A 24,799-nucleotide genomic window follows, 5' to 3' on the forward strand; every position below is an offset into this window, starting at 1 on the left:
CCTTTGCTCTTCTCTCAAATATCACAGTAGCTAGATTTTGCTCTTTGTGTTGTGTAGAATGAAAATTAAAATCACAATTATTTATTTTTATTTTGAACACAAATAAGTAGAATCGTTAAATATTTGGTAACTGAAATACAAATGGAAATCCGGGCAAGCAATCTTTATAAATTATTTGTAAAAATCCTTATCCAGTGACCAGGAAAGACTGGGAAAGTCATGGGATTGTCATTTGTCAAAATGTGTGGGAAGTTCTGGGTTACGCTGAACAAACTACACTGAGTATATGGGAAATAAGCCATATTTGGACTATGTAAAACCAAAATGGAAAGAAGGTTAATTGTCTTAAAGCCTTGAAATGCAGTCTGTTTGTTAGATTTACACTAGAGTGCAACAAGTGGGCTCGGTCTAATAAACTGAAGGGGGCGGCGATTTAAGTGTCCGAGTGGATCTAGCTCTGTCTGGACGGTCAAGGGGGTCATTTTTAGTCACACACGTGGGCATTACAGTTTAACCCCCAGCTAGAACTTTCTCGGAAGTCTTCAGAGAGATCTTGCTGCTTCGAGAAACCCGTCCCCATTTACAGTACGTCATCAAACGGATCCTGTAAAGCGTCTGTAGGCGCTGTAATGGCACAATATTCGGTACCGAAGCAATATCAGAGTATGAAAACACTGTCTCCAGTCGAAACGATGGCAACTAACGATCCTTTGCCACCCGGGTGGGAGATCAAAATTGACCCGCATACAGGGTGGCCGTTTTTTGTGGATCACAACAATCGCACAACGACATGGAATGATCCGAGGCATGACACAAAAAAGGTAAGACGGACCAGGCAAGATCTCGATTTCGCTTTGGAAGTTGCGCTGCCAAGTCTGATCGGTTGTAATTGTGCCCATTCCTCTATTTCACAACTGGTGTCATATTGACGGTGTAGTTGTTTTTGTTTGCATGGCTCGTTTAATGTATTACTTTGGGTTTTTATATTTTACGAGGGTGTTACATCGAAAAAGAAAATGTTGCTGAGTGCGTAGGCTACGATCTCACTCATGACATACAAATCTGAGCAGACACTGTCTAGATAAGCGCAACCACCACGCACTTGATATTAGCGTTAGTTCGTACGTAAATCACAGTCACCTCCGCTGAAATAGCCATCCGAAATATGTTTGTGTCATGATCTCAACTGGAGTGATTGGTGTGTGACGCACTGCAGTCATATGTGATGCCTCCGAGTGTTAGAACGACTCCACAATGTTTATTTAAAGCCTCAAGAACTACGCAGACTGCGCTTGTTCTCGACATCCCTGGAACTGCACAGCACTAACAACACGTCCCTGAAAGTTTCCCTTACATGGGATTTGAGAAAGATCCACCCACTCACTGATTCTGTCTTTCCCAAATGAATGGGTTTGAAAGTTGAAGTGAAGCACGTAAAATTAAAATGTTACACAGTTTGATTCCATTAGAAGTTTCAAAACCTTTCTTGAAGCATGATGTTCTGGACTAGTAATTAAAATGTTGGGAGAACACAGGGGCTTGCCAGTAGGCATATTTCATTAAACAGACCAACTCTTGTCTGAAGTTAGTGTCACCAAGAATCTGCTGGGAAGACAACAGCCAGGAGATAAACTGGGCACAATTTTTTGGCAAGAGTAGAGGGCAGGAGGTCATATACGCCTATATACAGCATAACCGTAGAATTGTATGTTTTGAATCAACTTTGTAGAACTACACTTGAAATCACAGACTTGGACGTTGGAAACATGAAAAAATGAAGTTGTCAAACACGGGTTCATGATGATATGTTAGTGACTGTATCTTATTTGATGTTTATTGTGTCTGAGGATCTCTGATTTACATTGATGAGCAAGGGAGGTCCTCCCCCACACAAAGAATATTTTAAGCCACTGTGTCAACAGCACAGGAGCCCATTGAAAAATGGTAGTGTGCCTGTGACACACACCTTGAGTTAGTCATTGCATTAGAATTGGCAGCATATATAGGGTAGACCATGTAAGCCAGTCCAGTCACTTAACAGTTGCTGTGCAAAGACTTTTTACCCACTCATGTTGCATGGCTGATCCTGGAATGCATCATCATTGAGAGAGGGCGGACTGACCTTTGCATGCCAAACAGATGAGGAGAGGAGATGGCCACATTAAAGCTGAACTATACATGTCTCTTCTGGATTGAGCTTGTTGTATAATATTGGAACAGTGATTAAAACCCAGAACCAAGTCGGTCGGTTTCAACTGCCGATAATAAGATATTTGGATTTATTATTAAAAAGTTTATTTAGAATAACAATAAAAAATATATACTTTGCAAAAAGATTTACAATGGGTGAAATTCACATATGACTGATTCCCTTACAAAAAATTTTTGCCGCAAATTTGCCACTTGTTAATTTCACATGTGAATGAGCTCTTGATTTGTTGCAAATGTTTGCCAGAAGTTTGCCGCTCTTCGCTGGTAGTGGTGAACCTCCGGCAAACCTTTGGCAACAATGGATAATTTGCCACAAGTTTGCAAGTTTCACAAAATGGCAAACACATCAAGCTGCTCTCTTGCTCAGAAAACTTACTTTGGTCTCTTCTATTAGATAAACCATTATCTCTGACTTAGAATATTTTTGGCTAAATGTAAAGCTGCTTTTCCACAATCAGGCCGAATGGTTCTCATTGGGAAAACATGCCAATTCGGGCCAGTTGGTACGGCTTCTGTTTCTTTTTCACTGTGGTGCTACACAATCAGGAATGTCCATAACAAATATGGAAGATGATCACATATTACAGTTTTTAGGATAGCTTTTTTTTTTCTGTGAATTGTCAAAATATTACATGAGTATTCCAGGCCCGGTTCCAGATCAAAATCTCTGAGGGTGCTTCTGAAAATAGTGGGGGTGCTCTGCATAAAGTGGAGCAATGCTTTTAGTATTCTTTGGGGGGTGGGGGTGGATTGCATCAAAGTGGTAGCTCATTCAAATAATCACTTAATCTACTTCAAACAGTAGCTATTATTTAATACCTTTCAAAGATTCAGTGCCATGAACTTTGCAAGCTTTGGCAAATCTAATAAAAGGTTTTCAACTAGTTCTTCAGAGGTGCTCATTGCTCACAGTCAGAATGGATTTTCTTGCTATTTGCTGCAATATGTATCATACTTGCTGTGAATGGTCTGTGGGCATTCCATGGGCATGCTGTATAAGACTGAGATTAACCTTTAGCATTGAGCAAATTTAAATCACCTTGAAACTTCCTTCTCATAATTGTAATGTTTATTGTTTTACAAGTACTGCAACTACAATATATGGGAGAGCAAAATAAATGATCAATCACCTTTTAATTAAACCCATATCCATAACACATTTTGATATAATAATTACATATTTTAGTACTATTAATATAAACTCAGCAAAAAAAGAAATGTCCTCTCACTTTAAACTGCTTTTATTTTCAGCAAATTTAACATGTGTAAATATCTGTATGAACATAAAAAGATTCAACAACTAAGACATAAACTGAACAAGTTTTACAGACATGTGACTAACAGAAATGGAATAACGTGTCCCTGATCAAAGGGGGGGGGGGGGGGGGGGTCAAAATCAAAAGTAACAGTCAGTATCTGGTGTGGCCACCAGCTGCATTAAGTACTGCAATGCATCTCCTCCTCATGGACTGCACCAGATTTGCCAGTTCTTGCTGTGAGATGTTACCCCAGTCTTCCACCAAGGCACTTGCAAGTTCCTGGACATTTCTGTAGGGAATGGCCCTAGCCCTCACCCTCCGAACCAACAGGTCCCAGATGTACTCAATGGGATTAAGATCTGGGCTCTTCGCTGGCCATGGCAGAACACTGACTTTCCTGTCTTGCAGGAAATCATGCACAGAATGAGCAGTATGGCTGGTGGCAGTGTCATGCTGTAGGGTCATGTCAGGATGAGCCTGCAGGAAGGGTACCACATGAGGGAGGAGGATGCCTTCCCTGTAATGCACAGCGTTGAGATTGCCTGCAATGACAACAAGCTCAGTCCGATGATGCTGTGATACACCGCCCCAGACCATGACGGACCCTCCACCTCCAAATCGATCCCGCTCCAGAGTACAGGCCTCAGTGTAACACTCATTCCTACGACAATAAACGCGAGTCCGACCATCACCCCTGGTGAGACAAAACCACGACTTGCCAGTGAAGAGCACTTTTTGCCAGTCCTGTCTGGTCCAGTGAAGGTGGGTTTGTGCCCATAGGTGACATTGTTGCCGGTGAAGTCTGGTAAGGACCTGCATTACAACAGGCCTACAAGCCCTCAGTCCAGCCTCTCTCAGCCTATTGCGGACAGTCTGAACACTGATGGAGGGATTGTGCATTCCTGGTGTAACTCGGGCAGTTGTTGTTGCCATCCTGTACCTGACCCGCAGGTGTGATATTCGGATGTACCGGTCCTGTGCAGGTGTTGTTACACGTGGTCTGCCACTGCGAGGACGATCAGCTGTCCTTCCTGTGTCCCTGTAGCGCTGTCTTAGGCGTCTCACAGTACGGACATTGCAATTTATTGCCCTGGCCACATCTGCAGTCCTCATGCCTCCATGCAGCATGCCTAAGGCACGTTCACGCAGATGAGCAGGTACCCTGGGCATCTTTCTTTTGGTGTTTTTCAGAGTCAATAGAAAGGTCTCTTTAGTGTCCTAAGTTTTTAAAACTGTGACCTTAATTGCCTACCGTCTGTAAGCTGTTAGTGTCTTAACGATCATTCCACAGGTGCATGTTTATTGATTGTTTATGGTTCATTGAACAAGCATGGAAAACATTGTTTAAACCCTTTACAATAAAGATCTGTAAAGTTAATAGGATTTTTACAAAATTATCTTTAAAATACAGTGTCCTGAAAAAGGGACGTTTCTTTTTTTGCTGAGTTTACATGTTAAGATAAATGATAGCAATTTCTTACTTTCTTAATATGTATTTTCTAAATTACTACTTTGTTATTAAAAAAACACTAATACAATGATTTTTAATTAATTATTTTATTAACATATTCATTGTAATTGTTTATAAATAGACCACTGAAAACCCCATATTTATCAATCTCTTATCTGAATAGACTATTATCCCACTTAACCCACTGTGGTGTTTCTCTGAATCTCAGAAATATGTTGAATACATTTTTATTTTATTTATATTTTTCAGCTCACCACTTCTAAATCTCATCTTCTAAAAGACAAGCATCTAGATATTCACAGACTTTTTGGCCAAAAATAATAATTTATAGCATTTTATTTGATCGCCTCTCAGTTTCTACCTCTATCTTTTTTGCATGCAGTTGGCCTGCATAAAATTGTGGTTTGCAGATTTTAGCGCAGCCGTGTGACTAGAGCTAAGCGCAGAGGGAAAATTACCTCCTAATACATTGACTCATTGTGCATGGTTTTTATTGCAATGTTCTTAGGCATCACACTTGTGGATTTTCCAATATTCATTATTGCACATTCAACTGAGGGTGCTCCAACATTCATTTGAGGGTGCTTAGCACCCTCAAGCACCCCCGTAGAACTGGGCTTGATATTGATATATGAGTTTGTTTGTTTTTTTTCTCCCCAGTTTGACATGCCCAATTCCCAATGCGCTCTAAGTCCTCGTGGTGGCATAGTGACTTGCCTCAATCCGGGTGGCGGAGGATGAATCTCAGCTGCCTCCACGGCTGAGACCATCAATCCGTGCATCTTATCACGTGGCTTGTTGAGCGCGTTACCGCGGAGACCTAGCGCGTGTGGAGGCTTCACGCTATTCTCCGCGGCATTCACACACAACTCACCATGCGCCCCATCGAGAGCGAGAACCACACTATAGTGACCACAAGGAGGTTAACCCAACGTGACTCTACCCACCCTAGCAACCGGGCCAATTGGTTGCTTAGGAAGCCTGACTGGAGTCGCTCAGCACACCCTGGATTCGAACTTGCGGATCTAGGTGTGGTAGTCAGCGTCTTTACTTGCTGAGCTACCCAGGCCCCTGATATATGAGTTTTAATGATCTAGCTAGTGTAATCACTGTGCCCAGAACCGTTCGGACCGATGGTGGAAAAGAACTCTATGTCCTTGGTGCATGTTAAAATACAGTATGTTGTCTACGTTATTTGTTGTGACATGATTGAAAATAGGAGCCCCTTCAATAACTTGTCAACCACATGTTTTCTTAATTTGTTTTCTCCTGCTAAACAGTTTTGCAAATAGCTACTAAATTCTTGAGCAGAACAAGAACTTTGAACTCACCACATAATTAGAAGTTTACCAATGTTGATCAAACATATGTTGAATGGGGTATATAACATATGTATGTAGAACATGTATGTATATGGATGCAATGCAAAGTTAACATGACACATTTTGAATTTGACTATTTTAGATGGCATTATAGAAACATTACTGGCATTAAGGTGCTAAATATTTCTTCTCATCGCATGAGGATACAACTATTTGAACAATCATGAGCAAATATATCCAAGTCACCAAGGCTAAATAGAACTCCTTCGGTAAAACAACTGTTTACTAATTTTATGTTACCGTATGTGTTTTTCCCCCCAGATTTTTTCAAATGGCCCCTCAATGTCCTCAGAGTCTCCTCAGGACATGCACAAAACCTTTTTTCAAGAGATGAGGCAGCCAACACTACGCCAGGGCTACATCCCCATTCCTGTATCCCATGAAAACACTGAACCTAGGCTGCAGCAATATCCAAGTTTCTCCTACATCCATCCAGGAGTGCATCAGAATTTGAGAGCAGATGGTCGAACACCTTCTCCTACACCATCGGCATACTGTCGGCCTAGATCTCCGGTGCAGGCCCCATCAGAAGCATGTTTGTCCTGCTCATCTGCTTCACATGGACCTGAGGTAAGATCATTATGAATTGGACTTTGTTTTAATAGTTAATTGAGTTGACAATCTCTGTTAGACAATGTATTTATTGCTTAAGTTTCATATTAATTCATGTACTATGCAGGGTTCCCACGGTCATGTAAAACCTGGAAATATCAGGGCATTTTAAAAGTGTGATACTGATAACCAGGCCTGAAAAATTCCTTTTAAATCTTAAAAGGTAATTGAAAAGTCATGGAAATCCCTAAAGTCAAGATAATTTTATGTTATGCTAAGTTTTTCTTCTGCTAGAAATTACTCTTTGTGTCTCTTTCAGTCTCAATAAACTGATATTTTAAAGTACTTAACCAGTAATTGTGATTGCCTGGAAAAGTAATAAAAATACCCTACTGTATCTGACTGAAATTGTGCGTGAATTTACTCTTTGTTAAATTCATATTTGGAAAGGTTTTTGTAATTCGCAAATTCTTAAATATATAATGAAGCACGTACTTCTCCAGCATTCTGTATGTGAAGAAAAACAAACAAGAAAATTAAACCTGTTGCTTAAAAATTAAATAGTTGCAGTGCTATGCTTATAAATACATTATTGCTGATTCATGTGTTCTTTCTGTTTTTACTGTGGCACTTTACATTGGTCAGTCAACCCTTTCCCAAGTATAATGAGATTTTGAATCTTGCTTTTCGAATTAAGTGTATTGTGCCTACTTCCAAAATCAAGTTCTGTGTTGTATTTTCCTTTGCCTCAGGTTCATCAGCCACAGGGCACACACCAACAAATTAGTGGCCTTCACCAACAGCCCCGACCTAGCAATACAGGCCTCCGGACGGGCTACATTCCCATTCCGGTAATCCACGAAGGTGCAGGAGGAGCCTTACAATTCCAGCCTAGCCAAAGTTCTCATCCCACTCGAGAAAAAATACCAATCTACCGTGAACAAGTGCCCATTCATATTCAGCAGAATCGCGCCGCAAGTCCCAACCTCATAAGGGCCCAGTCACCAGTCAGGTCCCAAATCATGGGAGAGAGACCACAGGTAAGTGTGTTAAAGAGCACTCAAAGCTATAATTATTAGGTCTTGATCAACAAATGCTCACAGTGTGCAATGAAAAATATATTAATATATTAGAAGCAAAAAAGAATAAAGTAATAGGAATATAAGAATCAATTTGCCATCAACTTGCATCGTGCACTTGCATCCTCAATTCTACAATATTGACTGTAGTCAATATAAAGGTTTCAGAGGTAATGTTTTCTATTAGATTTTTTTCACTTGTATCAAATTAAACTGAAGTGAATATGTTAACATTGCCAGAGCCAGCAACATATCGTACACACGGGGATACCACCTAAAGCTGAACAACCCATTGAAGAAACCATCAGAGGGCCTTCTGTTGAGATCCCTATTCAGAGAGTGAGTGATGTGCCACAGCCCACACATCAGCCAGTATTACATCAACAACAACACCAACAACCTGCACAAACAACTCAACCAAAAGCACAAGAACCTGTACAGCTGCCACCGCAGGTATCGGAGACATTAAATATTACCATGCAAGTTCCTCCAGCGCCAGAACCACAGGAACCAGCTGCCCCTCAAACACCTCAAGAGGTTTCACCTCCACATGTGCTGCCCGAAGAGACTCTGGAACAAGATCTGAGCCACCCAGGACTGATCAAAGTGCACCAGATATTGGAACGTGTGGAGCAAATATCACATGAGGTTAAATTTTTCAACGGGAAGAAGAATGATAAGCGATACTTGATGCTGGAGGAGATGTTGACCAAAGAACTGCTTGCTTTGGATTCTGTAGACCCTGAAGGTCGCGCAGATGTGCGTCAAGCTCGGAGGGATGGTGTTCGAAGAGTTCAGACCATTCTAGAGGAACTAGAGATGTTTGGTGAGCAGTTAGAAGGTGTGTGTGGTGACATCTACCCTGAGGCTAATAACCCAACCCAGAAAGGAGAACCGAGTATGATTGACTTGGCGAACACAGAGAAGGCCAAGGAGATATCATAAATAAACAAATTGGAGAGGAACACTCATCAAATCCCCATTTTTGTTTTTACTTGTGCAATTATTATGAGTTGCATGCACAAATAATTGAAGTTTTTTGTTGGCAATGATCTAACATGTGATTTGTTTACTGAGTGCAATCATGTGTGCTGTTATGTGATGCTGCTGTTGTTGAATCTCACCATGCCAGTGTCTTGTAGCACAGACGTAGTGATAAGTTTAATTCAAAGACATACATGATGAAGAGGCCTTGAACCAGACGAAAGTATTTTAACCTCCAAAATGTATCTTTTGTACCATGTAGAATAAATGACAAAATGCTTTTGATTATTCCTTAAGAACATATGGTGTTTTTGAAATAGTGGGCTATCAACGTGAAAAAACATTTGATTATAAACATTTTCATGCATGGGTTAAGAGAAAGGACATTAATCTTACATGAGTCCGTAAAGGCTCTCAATTTGGTTTTGGAATATGAAGGTTTTGTGTTTTATATAAAAATGAATCCCTTGTCTATTCTTGACACTTGACACTGACATTTAAAAATCATACAAGACATACAAGTCATTGTTGAAAGTGAGCTGTTACTGACAGAATTGCCTGTGATGGTCTGAATGCTTGTCAGTATTGGTAATTGTTGAATGACATTGTTACAAATAATGCTATATTTTTATTCTATTTTTCTTTGCCAAAATCAACATTTCCAATAGGAATAATGTTCCACGTCTCCATAAATATGTAGACTCTAAAAGAAAATAAATTACACTCACAGAATTAACATTGAATGTGGTGGCCTTATGGTTAAGAACTTGGTTTGTTAAAGCAGCGAGATTCCAGGTACAGTCCAAAGTAGGGGTGATTCAAGAACTGGTACCGAAATAACAATCCTGATCAGTCACCACTGTCCCCTTGTGCAAAGCAACTTAACCTGCTTCAGTGAGATTAGCAATTAGTGTACTAAAAGTTAATTTGTGTAACGTGTCGGCCAAATTCAGTTTAAAATATTTAAAACAGAGTACTGTCCGTCTTACATGACCGTTGTGAGGCTTTTTTTTTTATCTTGATGACCTGTTACTGGCTCTGATGTCGTACTTAAAAGCAATCAGAACCGGTTGCAGAGTCTGTTTTGGTAAATATGCAATGTTCAGTGTTCCCAGCTTGGTTATTTGCAGTTTGTTCAAATGTAGGCATCATTCGGTCACATAAGCCTGACTGCAAATAAAATACAATAAAGCATTGTGCTGACAGTTGCATGATTTCTAATTTACCACAGTTAAAAAAGGAACACATAGGATAATTCCAGTATACAACATACAGTGGCATTGTCTGCTTACTCTGCAAAATAATTGTTCATACACATTGGAAAGTAAAGTACAGGGTTCCCACATTCTCGGAAAACCTTAAAAATATCAGACAATTTTAATATTTGATATACAACCCTGGATTTGTACATTTTTAATTGATTTCTTAAAAAGAAAATTCTATAATGAAAATAATGTTTCAAATGTTTCATTGTTCATTTATTGTGAGTGCAATCTCTGTAAAATTATTTGTAAAAAATCCCTTAAAAAAATCCTTAAACTCCTGACTGGAAAAGTCATGGAAAGGTGTGGAAACACTGAAAGTATTATTAATAATAAATAAAATTAGTATTATTATATAGTACTTACAGTGATATAGGCCAGGATCACTGTAGTATCATGCACTCTAAGGCTGGAACTTGGCAATAAAAAATGCATCTAATTAATATAGAATAATATAATCTCATCTGGTTTCTGTAAGCAAATAAATGATTTATTTTCAATATTCAAGAGAGAAAGAGAGATATTCCTAACCAGCATGTTCAAAAAAGAAAAAGGTATAGCTAGATGATATGTCACGTCTACATTATATGTGTGAATTCATCATTTTGGCTTATTTAGACCCACAGGGACAGGGTATAGATTGATTGATTTTTGATAAAAGCCTAATATAAACTTTTCAAACATAGTATTAGCAATATAATATTTGAAACAACCCATCAATGATGGAAAACTCTGCACTAGGCTATACAAATGCAACATAAATATGATCTAAACTAAAAAATACCGATAACACTGGATTAAAGAACAAGCAGGCTAGTGCAAGAACATGTGCATCTCCAAGGCAGATGAACTATGATCTTCAGTGTGACGGAGGAAGTCACGTGTGTTTATAACTGGAGGAAATTGTTTCAGTCGCTTGCTGAACTGCTCCCCTCAGTGGAAATTATTAGACTGGTTGGCACATTACCAACCAGTTTAACATCACCAGCGTTTAAATGCGCCGAGGACTCATTTTCGATGGTCGGCCAGTACTTGACATAGCGACACGATGCGGAGTTTTATCAGATTATTATAAACCTTCACTCAGGTACAGAGCTAGCAGGTTAGCTGGTTCAAAGCACCAGGCTGCTGGCGTTTACAGGGACTGCCTGTAGGACGTCAAGGGAGCCGCTTCATCATTTCCTCGTTACTCGGATCGGGAACAAATCCAGCTGTTTGGTTTCTGGACGCGCTCATGTTTTGGCATTTTGGCGAGCATGGAGCTGTTTCAAGCTAAAGATCATTATATTCTCCAGAGCGGAGATAACGCGCTGTGGTGCAGCAGGAAGGACGGATCTTTGATCGTGAGACCGGGTAATGGTTACATTTCAACTTACATGTGTTAGGGGCCGTTCATAAAGATAGACGCTGAGCCACGAATAGAACTGAAGGCAGGTGTCTCGAGGAGCGAGACTTGACACTGCCTCTTAAAAGCTAAAACGCAACGGTCAAAGAAAGTTTTTTTGTTTGTTTGTTTTGTTTTGTTTTGTTTTGTTTTACGCAAGGACGAGTTTTATGTGAACGGACCCTTACAGTGTTACATTTTCATGGGCTACATTGTTGTCATTCCTCGCGCACAGTTCCTGGACACGACACAGCTTCAAAATAGAGGCAGAAAGGTGTGATTTGTATTCCTGACAGGAGGAGGCGGATCTCTGAAAACCCTTTAGTTGTAGATGTGCTTGATGTGCTTGAATTCTCTTTCTCATCTATTTAGCAAGGCTGTTGTCTGAAAGATGCCCAAACATGCATCTGTTTGCTGTTTTCACTGCCCTACTTTCAGCAGTGCGTGAATGACACGGGTGACAGTGGATACCGCCGATGATGTTTTGGCTAAATGTCGTCCCATAAATCCCGTTACATACTATTGCTAACACCCAATGCTTGGAATATAAAGATGGGTACATTTTGGTCAATGGCGTTTAGATGTCAGCTGGGAATTCTCGTTCATTTGGTCATTTCTGGTTTATGTTTTGACGTCCCATTTCCAAGCCGTTTTGTGTACATCTGTTAATAACAATGATGATGATAATTATAACAATTATAATAATAATAATAATAATAATAATAAAGTTTAATCCGTTTACATCTTGCTGTCATGTGTGATGTGAAAAAGGGTGAAAACAGGCTATGATCAAATATTATGACTTAAATTGTTTAAGAAATAAAAAAACTTATGTCTGACTGGACAGAAACATCAGTATATCAGTGTCAGAAATTAAGATTTAAATTAAGGTACAATATTTTAAGGGGCCTTTTTTTTTTTTTACCTTTATGAGGGCTTTTTTTTTTCTAACCATTTAAATCATAAGCGGTGTCTCATCCGTTTATGTCAAATACATCAATTTAATTAATACAAATGTATTACCTCTTTAAATTAAATCAACATCAAATCATATTTTATGGCATATACTGTATAAACAGTACTGTACAAAAGTCTTAGGTGCATTATATTTTTTTACAAAAGCATTTGTCTTAAAATGGCTATTTTATACATTCTGCTATTAGTATATCGCTAGGAAATATCAATTTTAGATTTCAACATTCACTTTGCTAATAGAATTGAAAATATGAAGAACAAGGAGCCCTACAACAGACTGTATGGCCCCCACAGAGCCCGGATCTCAACATGATTGAGTCAGTCTGGGATTACATAAAGAGACAGAAGCAAATGAGACAGACTAATTAGATAGAGGAACTGTGGCAAGTTCTCCAAGAAGCTTGGAACATCCTATCTGCCAACAACCAAGAAAAACTGTCCAGGTGTACCTAGGAGAATTTGAGCTGTTTTTAAGGCAAAGGCTGTCACACCAAATATTGAATTAGCTTTTTTATGTTTACTGGACTTTGAATGATGTTATGTCATTATTTTTGAAACATCCTCACTATCGACATTTTTCATTAGTTTCTAAAACTTTTGCACAGTACTGTATAAATATACAGTATAATATACTGTATTAAAGTATTAAATATTCATCACATCAGCTCTAACCAGTGAGTTGGCCCATTACAAAATATGCTGGTTTGCACTTCTAATTCCCTTTCACTCCTCACAAGAGAACAGTTTAATGGTGATGGTTAAAGTCAGGGGTCAGCCATGTGACTGTGCTTCTGGAGAAAGTGTTTGGTGTATTAGGTCAGTGCACAGCAGTAGATGGCCAGTGGTATAAGCTGCTCTGTTTTCTGCCCTGGCACTCAACCAACAAGACACACTCTCTAACCTTAGGCCATGTTGGCATCTCTCCCATGAATGCATATATGCCTTACTTGTGCCTTTAACCTGAAATTACATGTATTTATGTTATTTAAAAATTCTGAAATGTGTCACTCAGATACTGTGTTTTTTTGTAGACATTTACTTTTTGGTAAAGATACATGGCAGGCTTTTCACCACAAACAGCACCGATGCCTTTCTTATGTAACACATTACGCTTTTGTTCATGCCATTTTCCAGTTCTACCACACCTTTGAATGTCTACCGATTCACACCCCAGCCCTGAGCCTGCCCTTCTGTCTCTTGTCCTTTAGTCAAGTTTAAACCTCTAAATCTAGATGGACAGCTAGTTTATTTCTCCTATCAGGGGATATTCCCTGTGAAAATTTTAATGAGGTCTAGCTGTTTTTTTGTTGTGTTTTTTTACCACGTGTGTGCAGCCAGGCTGATCGGGTTTAGGTTGCACTGCTGTTCCATTATTTAACTGGAAAAGGGTTTCCACTGTAAGCATGATGCATAGATACAGATATGTTTAATGCCTCACTTGGCCTCATGTCAGGGGGAGGTTATATTACTGTAGTACTTAATAGTTTGTTTATAATTCAGAGCCGATGTAGTATGTCAAATGAACAGATCAGAATTTCAAATTAAAGATTAGCCACTTCACACTTCCATTTAGACATTCATATCAATAGATCCCATTGAAATCAATCATTGGCTGTATCCTATATAAGTGAGTTTCAAAAATGGGGCCCAGGTCACAGACAGCTAGGATAAAACTATACTACATGCAAATAATAATATGCAAATAACCATATAATTCTGTAAAGTTAAGATGGCAAAATAAATAGGCTTATCAACTTTTAAAAGGGAGGAGAAATTCTTTCCATAAAATTCAACATAATTTTTTTGCAAATTCATCTGTTACTTGGTAATATGGCTAATTCTAATACAATATTTGGCCAGTTTATTATTATTATTATTATTTTCAAAGTGTTAGGCTGGTAAATCACACTTCTGCTGTTTATGCATTTACAAAATTGTCCGTTTTCCATGTTAATGATTGTCCATATTGTGGGGCTTATGCATACAGTTAATGGTAATTGTAATACATTTCATTTTTGATTTTAAAGTTGTTGTTTTTTTGCATGATAAGCAATTTTGGTACTGTGTTGGGTAACGGTTGGCACTTGATATAATGTGTAGTGGCAAAAGTCTTCGGTTTTTCGTTTATTTATTTTTACAAATCAGATCTCACTCTTACTGGGTGAAGAAGTAAAAGTTTAAATTTCTCAAGTCAAACAACTGCCCTTTGTCATCAGTGGACACCGGCTTGTCATTCAGCAAATTTTCTTTATCTAAAACACCATAAATTTCAGGGATTCTTGATTCTTGCTGGAATCAAACCTGTATCCTTTGAGTTTGCAGGTCTAGATTCTTAAGAATTGGACTATCACCTCATCTGGTTTCTATATTGTTTGAATCATCATCTACAAATCAAAAGCCCTATTACTCTCTATTAGGAACTGAAATAAAAATGATGTTGATGACTCTTTAGTTAAAATGTGAATTTTCTTTTCATCCTTTGCTTAGCAACTGATCTGCTGCTGGCCTGGAACCCTGTCTGTTTGGGGCTTGTGGAGGGTGTTATTGGAAAAATACAGCTTCATGCTGGTAAGTCACTGGTATATTAATGAATAAAGGATGAGAGTTAGTTTGTAATTGATTGTAATGAACCTAATAAATTCAGTGGCTCTTGGACTAAAATAGGCTTTTAAACATATCTCACTGTCGCTGATATCCCATTTAAAAGCTAATTTAATAGAAGATGTGATTGTTCCCATATCTGCTTTAATTGAGTTTGAAGGAGGCAACTGGGTACCAGAGACTCGTAATGATTAACATAAAGAAAGGCAGCTCCAGCATCAGAAATGTCAGTTTAATTTGGCTTACTGTTATTTTGTAACTGCTTAATGACTTGCAGTGCTTTGTAGTCCAGCTCCAGTTATCACCAGACAAAACATCTGAACTTCATAGCATTTCAAAGACTGCATAGCATATAAATGTATCTAATATACTAACCAACAGAGAGAAATATTGTAGGCAGAGGTGCGGTAGGCAATAACGCCCAGCAGGTTTTGAAAGCTACCTGTGCACCTTATTGGATAGGAGAGTGTATTTTAACATAAAAAAAAAATGAAAATACACATCACCTTTAAAATAGTCCTAAAAAAGATGCTGTTCACTTCTATACCTTTACAGAAAAGTACTGCAGCGAAACCATGGTACAGTGATGATATCAGATGGTGAAGCTATGGTACTTCGATATTTACTGTACCATGACACAGAATGATGTATTTACAGGATTCACTATAATACATTTTCAAAGAAGAAGAAGAAAAAAACAAAACAAAAAGCATGGAAATACCATGATACCTTTAAGTAAATGTATAATACTAGAGAGGGTTAATTGAAGGGTCAATATTTCCTTGTCAATATACTGTATACTGGGCCATTTCTCTAAATAAATACCTTTCTTAATGGGTAAAAATTATGAAAAGGTCTTGAAGAATTGTTTGCATAGAAGTAAAATGATGGCACGCACCACATTTTCATTTCATCATTCAGTGGCTAATTTGGGAAGTGAGCCTCTGTGCTTTGTTAACAGGTATACTTTATTTGTATCGGTGTGAGTGTGGGTCTCTTCCTTTTTTAGTGTGAGAATAGCAATACTTTTAGTAAGCATTTAGTGCTGACATCTCTATGTATATAGTAAAATAATTGGTTGGCCTTTCATGCTTGACTGCTCTGTTTTTCTTATGCAATTTCAGGGAAGGACTACACAGATAAATGAGCCATATCTTGACTCTCTAGCTATCTACTGTACATAACTTATGTTGTAACAGAATCCAGTGGGCAAACCTGATATTTCCTTGCACCGTTCGTACAAAGAGCTCAGGCTGTTCTCATTAAATTTTCCAACCAAACATTTCAGAGTTACCTGCTGCTGGGAGAGCTTTCATCTATTGATTTTGTTTGAGCAGTTAGTGAAAGTATGACTGCACTGCACCTCAATTTAAATGTCTGTGAAGTCATTGTTATGAGAGTATTTGCCATCAGAATGAATCATCAGCTTAAACTTCCTTGCCAGTTAGAGCAGGAAGATGTGCTGTCATAGCCTTAGGTGTGTCTGGACTGGAACTCTGCACTCATAACACACTTCTTTCCTCCCCTTTTGTGCAGATCTTCCTCTGGGCCTGATTCTGATTCGCCAGAAAGCACTGGTGGGCCTGTTGCCAGGAGACCACAAAGTGTTCAAGATCACCAAGATAGTAGTCATTCCACTCTCAGAGGATGAACCACAGGATCTGGAATTAGAGGTGAATGATACTCACTAGGGGTAATAGCTTTCACGCATTATGAAATAAAGCCAATGGAAAAAGTCTAATTGTGCAAACCTCATCCATGCTGGATTTGATTAAACTATATTGCAATAGAGCCGGGGCGATATACTGTAGCTAAAAACATGATATCTTATTATATCTTTATATCAAGTCGAGTAAAGTCATTTTTATTTGTATAGCACTTTTCACAACACATTGTTTCAAAGCAGCATTACAGAAAATCATGCTTTAACAGAAAATGAAGTTGTAAAATCTGTAATGTCTTAAGAGTCATCATTGTGCAGTTTGATAAAAATGTGATTGTAAATTGTGTCTTAAAATAGTTAATTAATTAAATAAATAAATAATTGTATTTAGAACCCCAGTGAGCAAGCCGAAGGCGACTGTGGCAAGGAACACAAAACTCCATAAGATGTTGGTTAATGGAGAAAAATAACCTTGGGGGCAGAGGTGGGTAGAGTAGCCAAAAACTGTACTCAAGTAAAAGCACAATAACTTGAAAAGAATAAAAAATAAATTACTCAAGTAGAAGTAAAAGTAATGATGTTAATAATTACTTGAGTAAGATTAAAAAAGTATCCAATTAAAAGAATACTCAAGTAGCGAGTAACTAGTTACTTTCATATGTAACATAATGGATGCCTCTATATTCCATGACATAATGCACATTTAACATATATTACAGAATAATACAAATAATAATAATAATAATTATTGTTATTATTATTATCATTATTATTATTGGAAATTATTTCATCATTCACCCTCAAGTTTTTCCAAACCTGTATGACTTTCTTTTTTCAATGCAACACAATTAAAGATAAGTCAGACAGAATATTATCCTCAGTCACTATTTACTTTCATTGCATGCTTTTTTCCTTCATATTTTAAAAGGGAATGGTGACTGAGACTGTCAGTCTCTAACATTATGTCTAACATCTTTCGGGTTCCACAAAATACAAAAACAACATGAGGGCGGGGAAATGATGACAGAACATTAATTTATGGCTGAACTATTACTTTAAGGATGCTTGACAGATTTGGTCGAATCTGTCAATTAGAAGAGAAGTTTGGAAACCAGTTTCTAGTAATTATTACAGTGAAAAACGTGTACAATATTTCACAGGCCCAGTCATATAAAATGCTCAATAAAACGGTGCAAGATCTTGCTTTATTAATGCATACTGTCACTATTTTACAGCTTTTTAAAGTCCTGTATGGATTCGCAGTTCAGTGTAATTACAGTATTTTCAGTGTAGAAAGAATTTAGATTATTTGTTCTTTACAGTAAGGGTAAACTGCACCATATCTCTGTATTTGGAAGCATGTTAGGCTTATTTAAGTTCAGAGTTTGTTCTCTGTTTTCCATGAGAAAAACACGCCACATATGTCAAACGCAATAGTTGCTGTGCCGTGTGCATGCGCAGAGATGCGCTCCAGTAATCACACATGCACGCGATAGGCAGAGCAAAAGGCATTTACACTTAGCGTGGATGTTCACACAGATTTATAGAGTAGGCACTGATATATTTTAGCACTGATATAAAAATGTATACTTAGAAACTGAAGTCAGTAGAGCCCATAGTTACAGCATCACCCTGAAAATGACCATCACCATGACACAGACACGTTATCACAATTGCCCCAACTCACCACAGCAAGTTTTCTTAAGTTGGAGCTGCAATTCTAATCTTGAAATATCCATTTGTCTTGGTGTAAAATTAAGGCATTGCATGATGAAAGAAAGTGTTTGTTTTGAGCGCTTGCTTCTGATGCAGTGGTGGACTTGACTCGAGTGACAGAGCGCAGCTGCAAAGCTCCGCTGTCGTAAAAATTCTGTTAAAAAATCTCTCAATAAATTACGCATTTATTAAAACTTACTGTATTTAATTAAAACCAGTAATGTAATGACAGGAACGTCGCCCATTGTAACGAGGTAAAAATAAAAAAAACTTAATTAGAAATTAACTTGAGTAAGAGTAAAAAGTACCCACTATTAAACCTACTCTTAAAAGTAAATTTTTTCTAAAAATGTACTCAAGTAAATGTAGTGCGTTACTACCCACCTCTGCTTGGGGGAAACCAGGCTCACTGTGGGGGCTAGTTCCCCTCTGGCTAAACAGCATGAATATAATGCCAATATATTCTTGGGGTAAAAAGCTCCCTTGCCTGGGGTAAAAGGACCCCCATGGCTGTTATATTGATATAGTGTAGATACCAGAGGCTCGTACCATGAAGCCAGTTTCGGTGGCTAGCCAGGTAAGTTTTAGTTTAGTCACAGATAATGTTAGATTTTATTAAAAATGTAATTGCTTTGAGGGGCCTGGGTAGCTCAGCGAGTAAAGACGCTGACTATCACCCCTGGAGTCGCCAGTTCGAATCCAGGGCGTGCTGAGTGACTTCAGCCAGGTCTCCTAAGCAACCAAATTGGCCTGGTTGCTAGGGAGTGTAGAGCCACATGGGGTAACCTCCTCATGGTCGCTATAATGTGTGGTTCTCGCTCTCGGTGGGACACGTGGTAAATTGTGCGTGGATGCCGCGGAGAATAGTGCGGGCCTCCACAAGCGCTACGTCTCCACGGTAACGCGCTCAACAAGCCACATGATAAGATGCGCAGAGGCAACTGAGATTCATCCTCTGCCACCCAGATTGAGGTGAGTCACTACGCCACCACGAGGACTTAGAGCGCATTGGGAATTGGCCATTCCAAATTGGGGAGAAAAAAAAAGATTTTTTTTTAATTGCTTTTCATTTACCCTCTTTAGCCTTAGCAAAACATATCTTTGAATATATAAATGTAATATATTAGGCTATCTATAAAACAGCCAGTAAGATGGATTAATATGATACCTGCAAAAAATAATCATTTCTAAATATTAAAAGCTCAAGATTGCTATGGAAAGGGGTGAATGCCACCCAAACCCCTTCTTACTTTCATGGACTCGAGATGAATATACAGTATTTTACTTGAAGTTATAATTATAATTATATAAGCAATAAGCAAAATAAGCAGTACAGAAAATACGTCTTTTGTAAAAAGAACAAATACGTCTTATTATTGTGTAGCAATTGTTTTGCATACAGTATTTCAAGTGCTCACTTTTTTATGCTTTTTATTTCTGCATATTTTTTTTTACTAAAGACAATGTACAAATTGTACACCAAGAAAGAGAAATAAAAAATAAAAAAACACGATGTTTGAATAACCATATCAAATAACCATTCACAACGTATTCCAAAAATAACATGTGTAATTCATTCGTTTACATGTTATATTTTATTTCAAATAAAGTGGAAAGAAAGTTAAGGCATCACCTCCTTTTTTTAAAAATATTAAATGAGATAGGACCTCATACCTAATATTTTAACTAATTTTGTTTTGGAAACAATCTATCTAAATTAATTTATAATATTTTTTAACAAATCCCATTTATGTTCACATTCCAGACTTTTATTATTAATTTTAAATGTTACTTTCTCCATTTGGTATATTTCCGAAATTGTTTCTCTCCATCTTAGAAACTGTGGGGGTTCTGGTTTAAGCCAGTTACTTTCAAAGCTGCTATTCTGATTACCCTAAATATATTTTGTTCAGTTTTATTTATATATTATCCCCTTTTCTCCCAATTTGTAATGCCCAATTCCCACTACTTAGTAGGTCCTCGTGGTGGCGTGGTTACTCACCTCAATCCGGGTGGCAGAGGACAAGTCTCAGATGCCTCCGCTTCTGAGACTGTCAACCTGCGCATCTTATCACGTAGCTCGTCGTGCATGTCACCGCGGAGACTCCGCATGTGGAGGCTCATCTTTATACTCTCTATTCATTTTGTAATCAATAGTAGCCTATATTTATTTGTAATAGTTTTGAATGATATATACATTTTCAATTCAAATTAATATAAAATCTTTTATATTGTAAATAAATGTAAGCTTTTAAAATGAATAAGCCTGTGTGTTCTTGTTGTGGACCTAGACTAATTTACTTGCGCATTGATATGCCAGCTGTTTATTTTCACATTAAGAATTTGTTTGCAGCTGTCCTCTTGAGCTCTCGTAGCAGCCGCTGTTTCTTCTTGTGGTGTAAATGTCTTGAATTGCTTCAAAAATTGACAGTTATCCCTTGTACTGTGTAAATCATGTGTTTTAAGTCTTCATGATTTCATGCTGAACTCTTGAGCAGTGTAAATGCATTTTAATTTTTAATATTTTTAAAACAATGTCTTGTGCACAGTTTAAATGAATTTAAATTCTTATTTTCATAATCATTAGCTTTCAGCAGAGAGGTAAATCCTGCTGAGAAGTGAATCGCATTCTCTCACAGGATTGGTTGTGCGCTGCAAACATCACTCAATTATGTGCAAGAGTGCGTAATCTAATCTTAAAGTCAGAATCGAAGCCTGAGTTGACAGGGAAAGTTGATGAGCTGCATCATGGTACCAATTAAACCTGATTGGATTGGTTTGAATGTGTCAACCTGAAACCAATCCTGAAACCCTGAGTTTGTTCAGTGACCTTCATGGTACAGGCCTCAGGGCAATAGTTATAGGGCACAATTTGTCAACTAATGCAAATAATTTTGAGACAGCAAGATGCTTTTTTTGAGTAACAAATTAAGATATATGCTTACTCAAAATAATGACCTTAGGAAAAAGTCATTTCATTTCATTAATTTCAAACACATTTGGAATTTTATTACATCTCAAGTATTCTATAAGCAAACTAATCTCTATTATGATTGGATGAGTCAATGCAACTTTGAACATTCTTCATAATAAATCTACTCCCCCTCTTAAGAAAAACAGTGTATTTAATAGAGGCCTTTAGCCCTTGCAACAGGGGGGCTTTTTACCCCAAATACTACCTTTCCACTTATTGGACAGATATTGAAAATTTTTTGATTTAATGACCTTAAAGAAAATTGAAAATGATGTCTTGCTCTAACATCTACAGTTATTTCTTGTCATTATTCATTCGATCCTCATAGAATTTACAGGACAGTATTCCCAAATTCCCACTTCTTAGTGTGCCCAGTTAACGCCTAGACCCATGGCAACACATTAGATATTTTAGTCCTCTTGTGTAGTGAATGGTTGACATATAATTAGTGGAAGAGTAGTGGTGTGTGTTTCTAAGGGGTTCCAGAGGAAGCATGATGTTTCTAAGGAGTCAGTCTCTCAGGAGAGCCTCTTGGATTGAAAGGAAAATTTTAACCATGTAAGTGAAACAGTCATGAGTCTTTTCAGAGGTACTGTAATCCATTCTCCTAGAGTGCAATCTCTACTTCAGTTGTATGTCACAGAATAATTGCCCTCGTATTACTTGGATAGCAGGCAGCTTTCCTGGGTAGTTTGAATCTAGTCGTTATTTCTGTTCCCCTTCTGTCACTCACTCGACATTGTGTTGATGTAGTGACACTAGGGGTCGATCTTGAGAGCCCGAGACACCTTTAGATCTTTGAGAAAAGGCCAATGAGAATTGGCGAGTAGAATTTGCATGCCACTCCCCCCGACGTACCGGTATAAAAGGGAGGCTGGAATGCGGATTCATTCAGATTTTTTCTTCAGAGCTGAGCGGTTGTATTTCAGTGAGCTGAATACTACTACTGATCCATTCACCTCTTCAGAAGCATGTGCTGTTGGACATACGGCGCATTCCAGCGGCTTTCTCTCCACTCTGCACTCCACTGCAGACTACGCCCCTGGGCACTTCAGTAGCGCTTTAAAAGAGTTTATTTCCTCTATTAGAGCAGGCACAGTGACGTTGAACGTCTTTTTAAAGACCCGTCTTTTAAAGATGGCCTTCCGTCTCTGTGCAGTTCCTGGATGCGGTCGTTACCTCTCCGCCTCTGACGGTCACGATCACTGCCTCACGTGCCTGGGCCAAAATCACATTGAGGAAGCGTTCGTGGATGGTTCATGTTCTCATTGCGAGAACATGACCATGGCAACGTTGCGGTCGCAGCTTCCTTCTTTCGAGGGAAAGCCACTTCAGCTGTCACCCCCGCTGGTCCTTCTACCTACGGGTACGAGGCTGCCCTGGTTGATGCTGAAGGTGATTCGGGGACTTCAATGGGTACGGTTCCGCCGGGTAAACCCCCACGTACCGCCCACTCCCCGGTACGCTCATTTGCGCCTGTCCAGTTCTGGGATGAGACAGGCAGCTCACCTCAGTGCCAGCCTAATGTCTCTTTCGGAGCTCGTGAGCCAGATGAGATGTCGATCGCTTCATCGGAGAGTGCCTTGGTGATGTCGGACACCGAGGACTCAACAAGGCTGCCGCCTTCGGGTGTGGCAGCCCAGTCTGAGGCCGACGCGGAGTTGACCGCCATGCTTGCCCGGGCTGCCGCGAGTGTTGGGCTTGAGTGGAACCCTCCACCCGCCCCTGAGCACTCGCGGCTTGACGACTGGTTTCTGGGTTCAGCGTGCCACTCGCGGCCATGCCCTCCCTCCAGTCCCTTCTTCCCGGAAGTGCACGATGAGCTGACGCAATCGTGGAGGGCACCTTTCGCGGCATACCTGTGCCCGCTGAGCGACGACGTTGTCTCTGGAGACTAAAGCCTACAGCGCTGCCGGTCAGGCCGCCTCCGCCCTGCACACCATGGCCCTCTTACATGTCCATCAGGCCAAGGCTTTGAAAGAGCTACACGAGGGTAGTTCTGATCCCGGTGTGCTACAAGAGCTGCGCTTGGCGACCGATCTCGCCCTCCGTGCGACTAAGGTCACAGCGCGTGCACTCGGGCAGACGATGTCCATGCTTGTGGTCCAGGAGCACCACCTGTGGCTGAACCTGGTCGAGATGAGGGACGCGGACAAGGTGCGGTTCCTTAACGCGCCCATCTCCCAGGTCGGCCTCTTTGGCAACACCGTCGAGGACTTCGCCCAGCAGTTCTCAGCGGTGAAGCAACAGACAGAAGCCATTCAGCACATCTTGCCCCGACGCGGCTCAAGAGTGCGCACCCCGTCTGTTCGCCGAGGGCATCCCCCTGCGGCGACACAAACTCAACCGCCCAAGCCCAGCACTCGGCCCCAGCGTAGAGCCCCCCGCAGGAGAGGGACACTCCCCGCTTCTCGGCCGGCCGCGAAGACCCCCAGAAGGGCTCCCAAATGCCCCTGAGATGGGACACCCGAGAATCGAGTTGTCTGCGGGAACTCCGGAGCTGGTAGCCAGACCACTCCATCCCCTGGTGGAGGGCTGGGAGGAAAATCTTTTGTTCCCTTTTTCTTTTCTGTTCGCCGCACCCCGTATGGGCTGCGGTACCCACATTGTCAAAAAAAGAGCAGTTTCCTCTCTCCTCAGGTCACACCGCCAGTGCTCACGGTCACCGTCCCCACGGCTACCGGACACCGAGTGCCTGCAGCCTGGGCCTCACGAACGCGGCCACCCCAGCCGGCCGGTGGTGACGAGTCTCGAGGACGGCCCAAGAGGCCCTCCTCCTCAGTTGCTGACCCACCTTACACCGAGCGCGTGGAGCCAAGTGCTTTGAGGGTCCCCTCAGCGTGGTTTCCTCGGGAGCAGCGCTCCCTGCTCCTCCCCGCCGCGAGGCCCCGCCCCCAGGAATATCGGATACAATCCTTACGTTAGTGCCCCTTGCCCGGAGTTTGGACACATGGCTATCGCTTTCCAACCCGTCGCACTGGCTGGCCAGAACCATCCGACTCGGCTATGCGATTCAATTCTCCAGGCGCCCGCCCCGGTTCCGCGGCGTTCTCTTCAACTTAGTGAAGGACGAGAGCACCGCCATTCTGTCCCTCCAGCCGAGGTGAGACAGGGGTTTTACAGCCCTTACTTCATTGTTCCCAAGAAGGGCGGTGGGTTGCGGCCAATCTTGGAAAGACTCCTGTTCAAGATGCTGATGCAAAAGCACATTTTGACATGCATCCGGCATCAAGATTGGTTCGCGGTGGTAGACCTGAAGGATGCGTACTTTCACGTCTCGATTTTA

At 40.1% G+C, this 24,799-nt stretch overlaps 2 protein-coding genes across 2 annotated transcripts in view; both read left to right on the forward strand.

The window, feature by feature from the left end:
* The first annotated feature begins 479 nt into the window (after positions 1 to 479).
* LOC127414263 (BAG family molecular chaperone regulator 3-like) lies at positions 480 to 10,587 on the forward strand. The gene is made up of 4 exons (XM_051652179.1): positions 480 to 821; positions 6,585 to 6,893; positions 7,628 to 7,915; positions 8,195 to 10,587. The coding sequence occupies exons 1-4, from the start codon at positions 630 to 632 to the stop codon at positions 8,897 to 8,899; spliced, it is 1,494 nt and encodes a 497-aa protein (XP_051508139.1). The 5' UTR covers positions 480 to 629; the 3' UTR covers positions 8,900 to 10,587.
* A 520-nt stretch (positions 10,588 to 11,107) lies between these two features.
* Positions 11,108 to 24,799, forward strand: part of LOC127414027 (phosphatidylinositide phosphatase SAC2-like) — a 36,568-nt gene continuing 22,876 nt past the window's right edge. Inside the window, exons 1-3 of the mRNA XM_051651676.1 lie at positions 11,108 to 11,553; positions 15,047 to 15,127; positions 16,697 to 16,833. Coding sequence (XP_051507636.1) covers positions 11,457 to 11,553; positions 15,047 to 15,127; positions 16,697 to 16,833 — 315 coding nt within the window. The 5' untranslated portion in view covers positions 11,108 to 11,456. The remainder of the gene's footprint in view (positions 11,554 to 15,046; positions 15,128 to 16,696; positions 16,834 to 24,799) is intronic.

Source organism: Myxocyprinus asiaticus, chromosome 23 (genome assembly GCF_019703515.2).
Source record: "Myxocyprinus asiaticus isolate MX2 ecotype Aquarium Trade chromosome 23, UBuf_Myxa_2, whole genome shotgun sequence".
NCBI lineage: Eukaryota > Metazoa > Chordata > Actinopteri > Cypriniformes > Catostomidae > Myxocyprinus > Myxocyprinus asiaticus.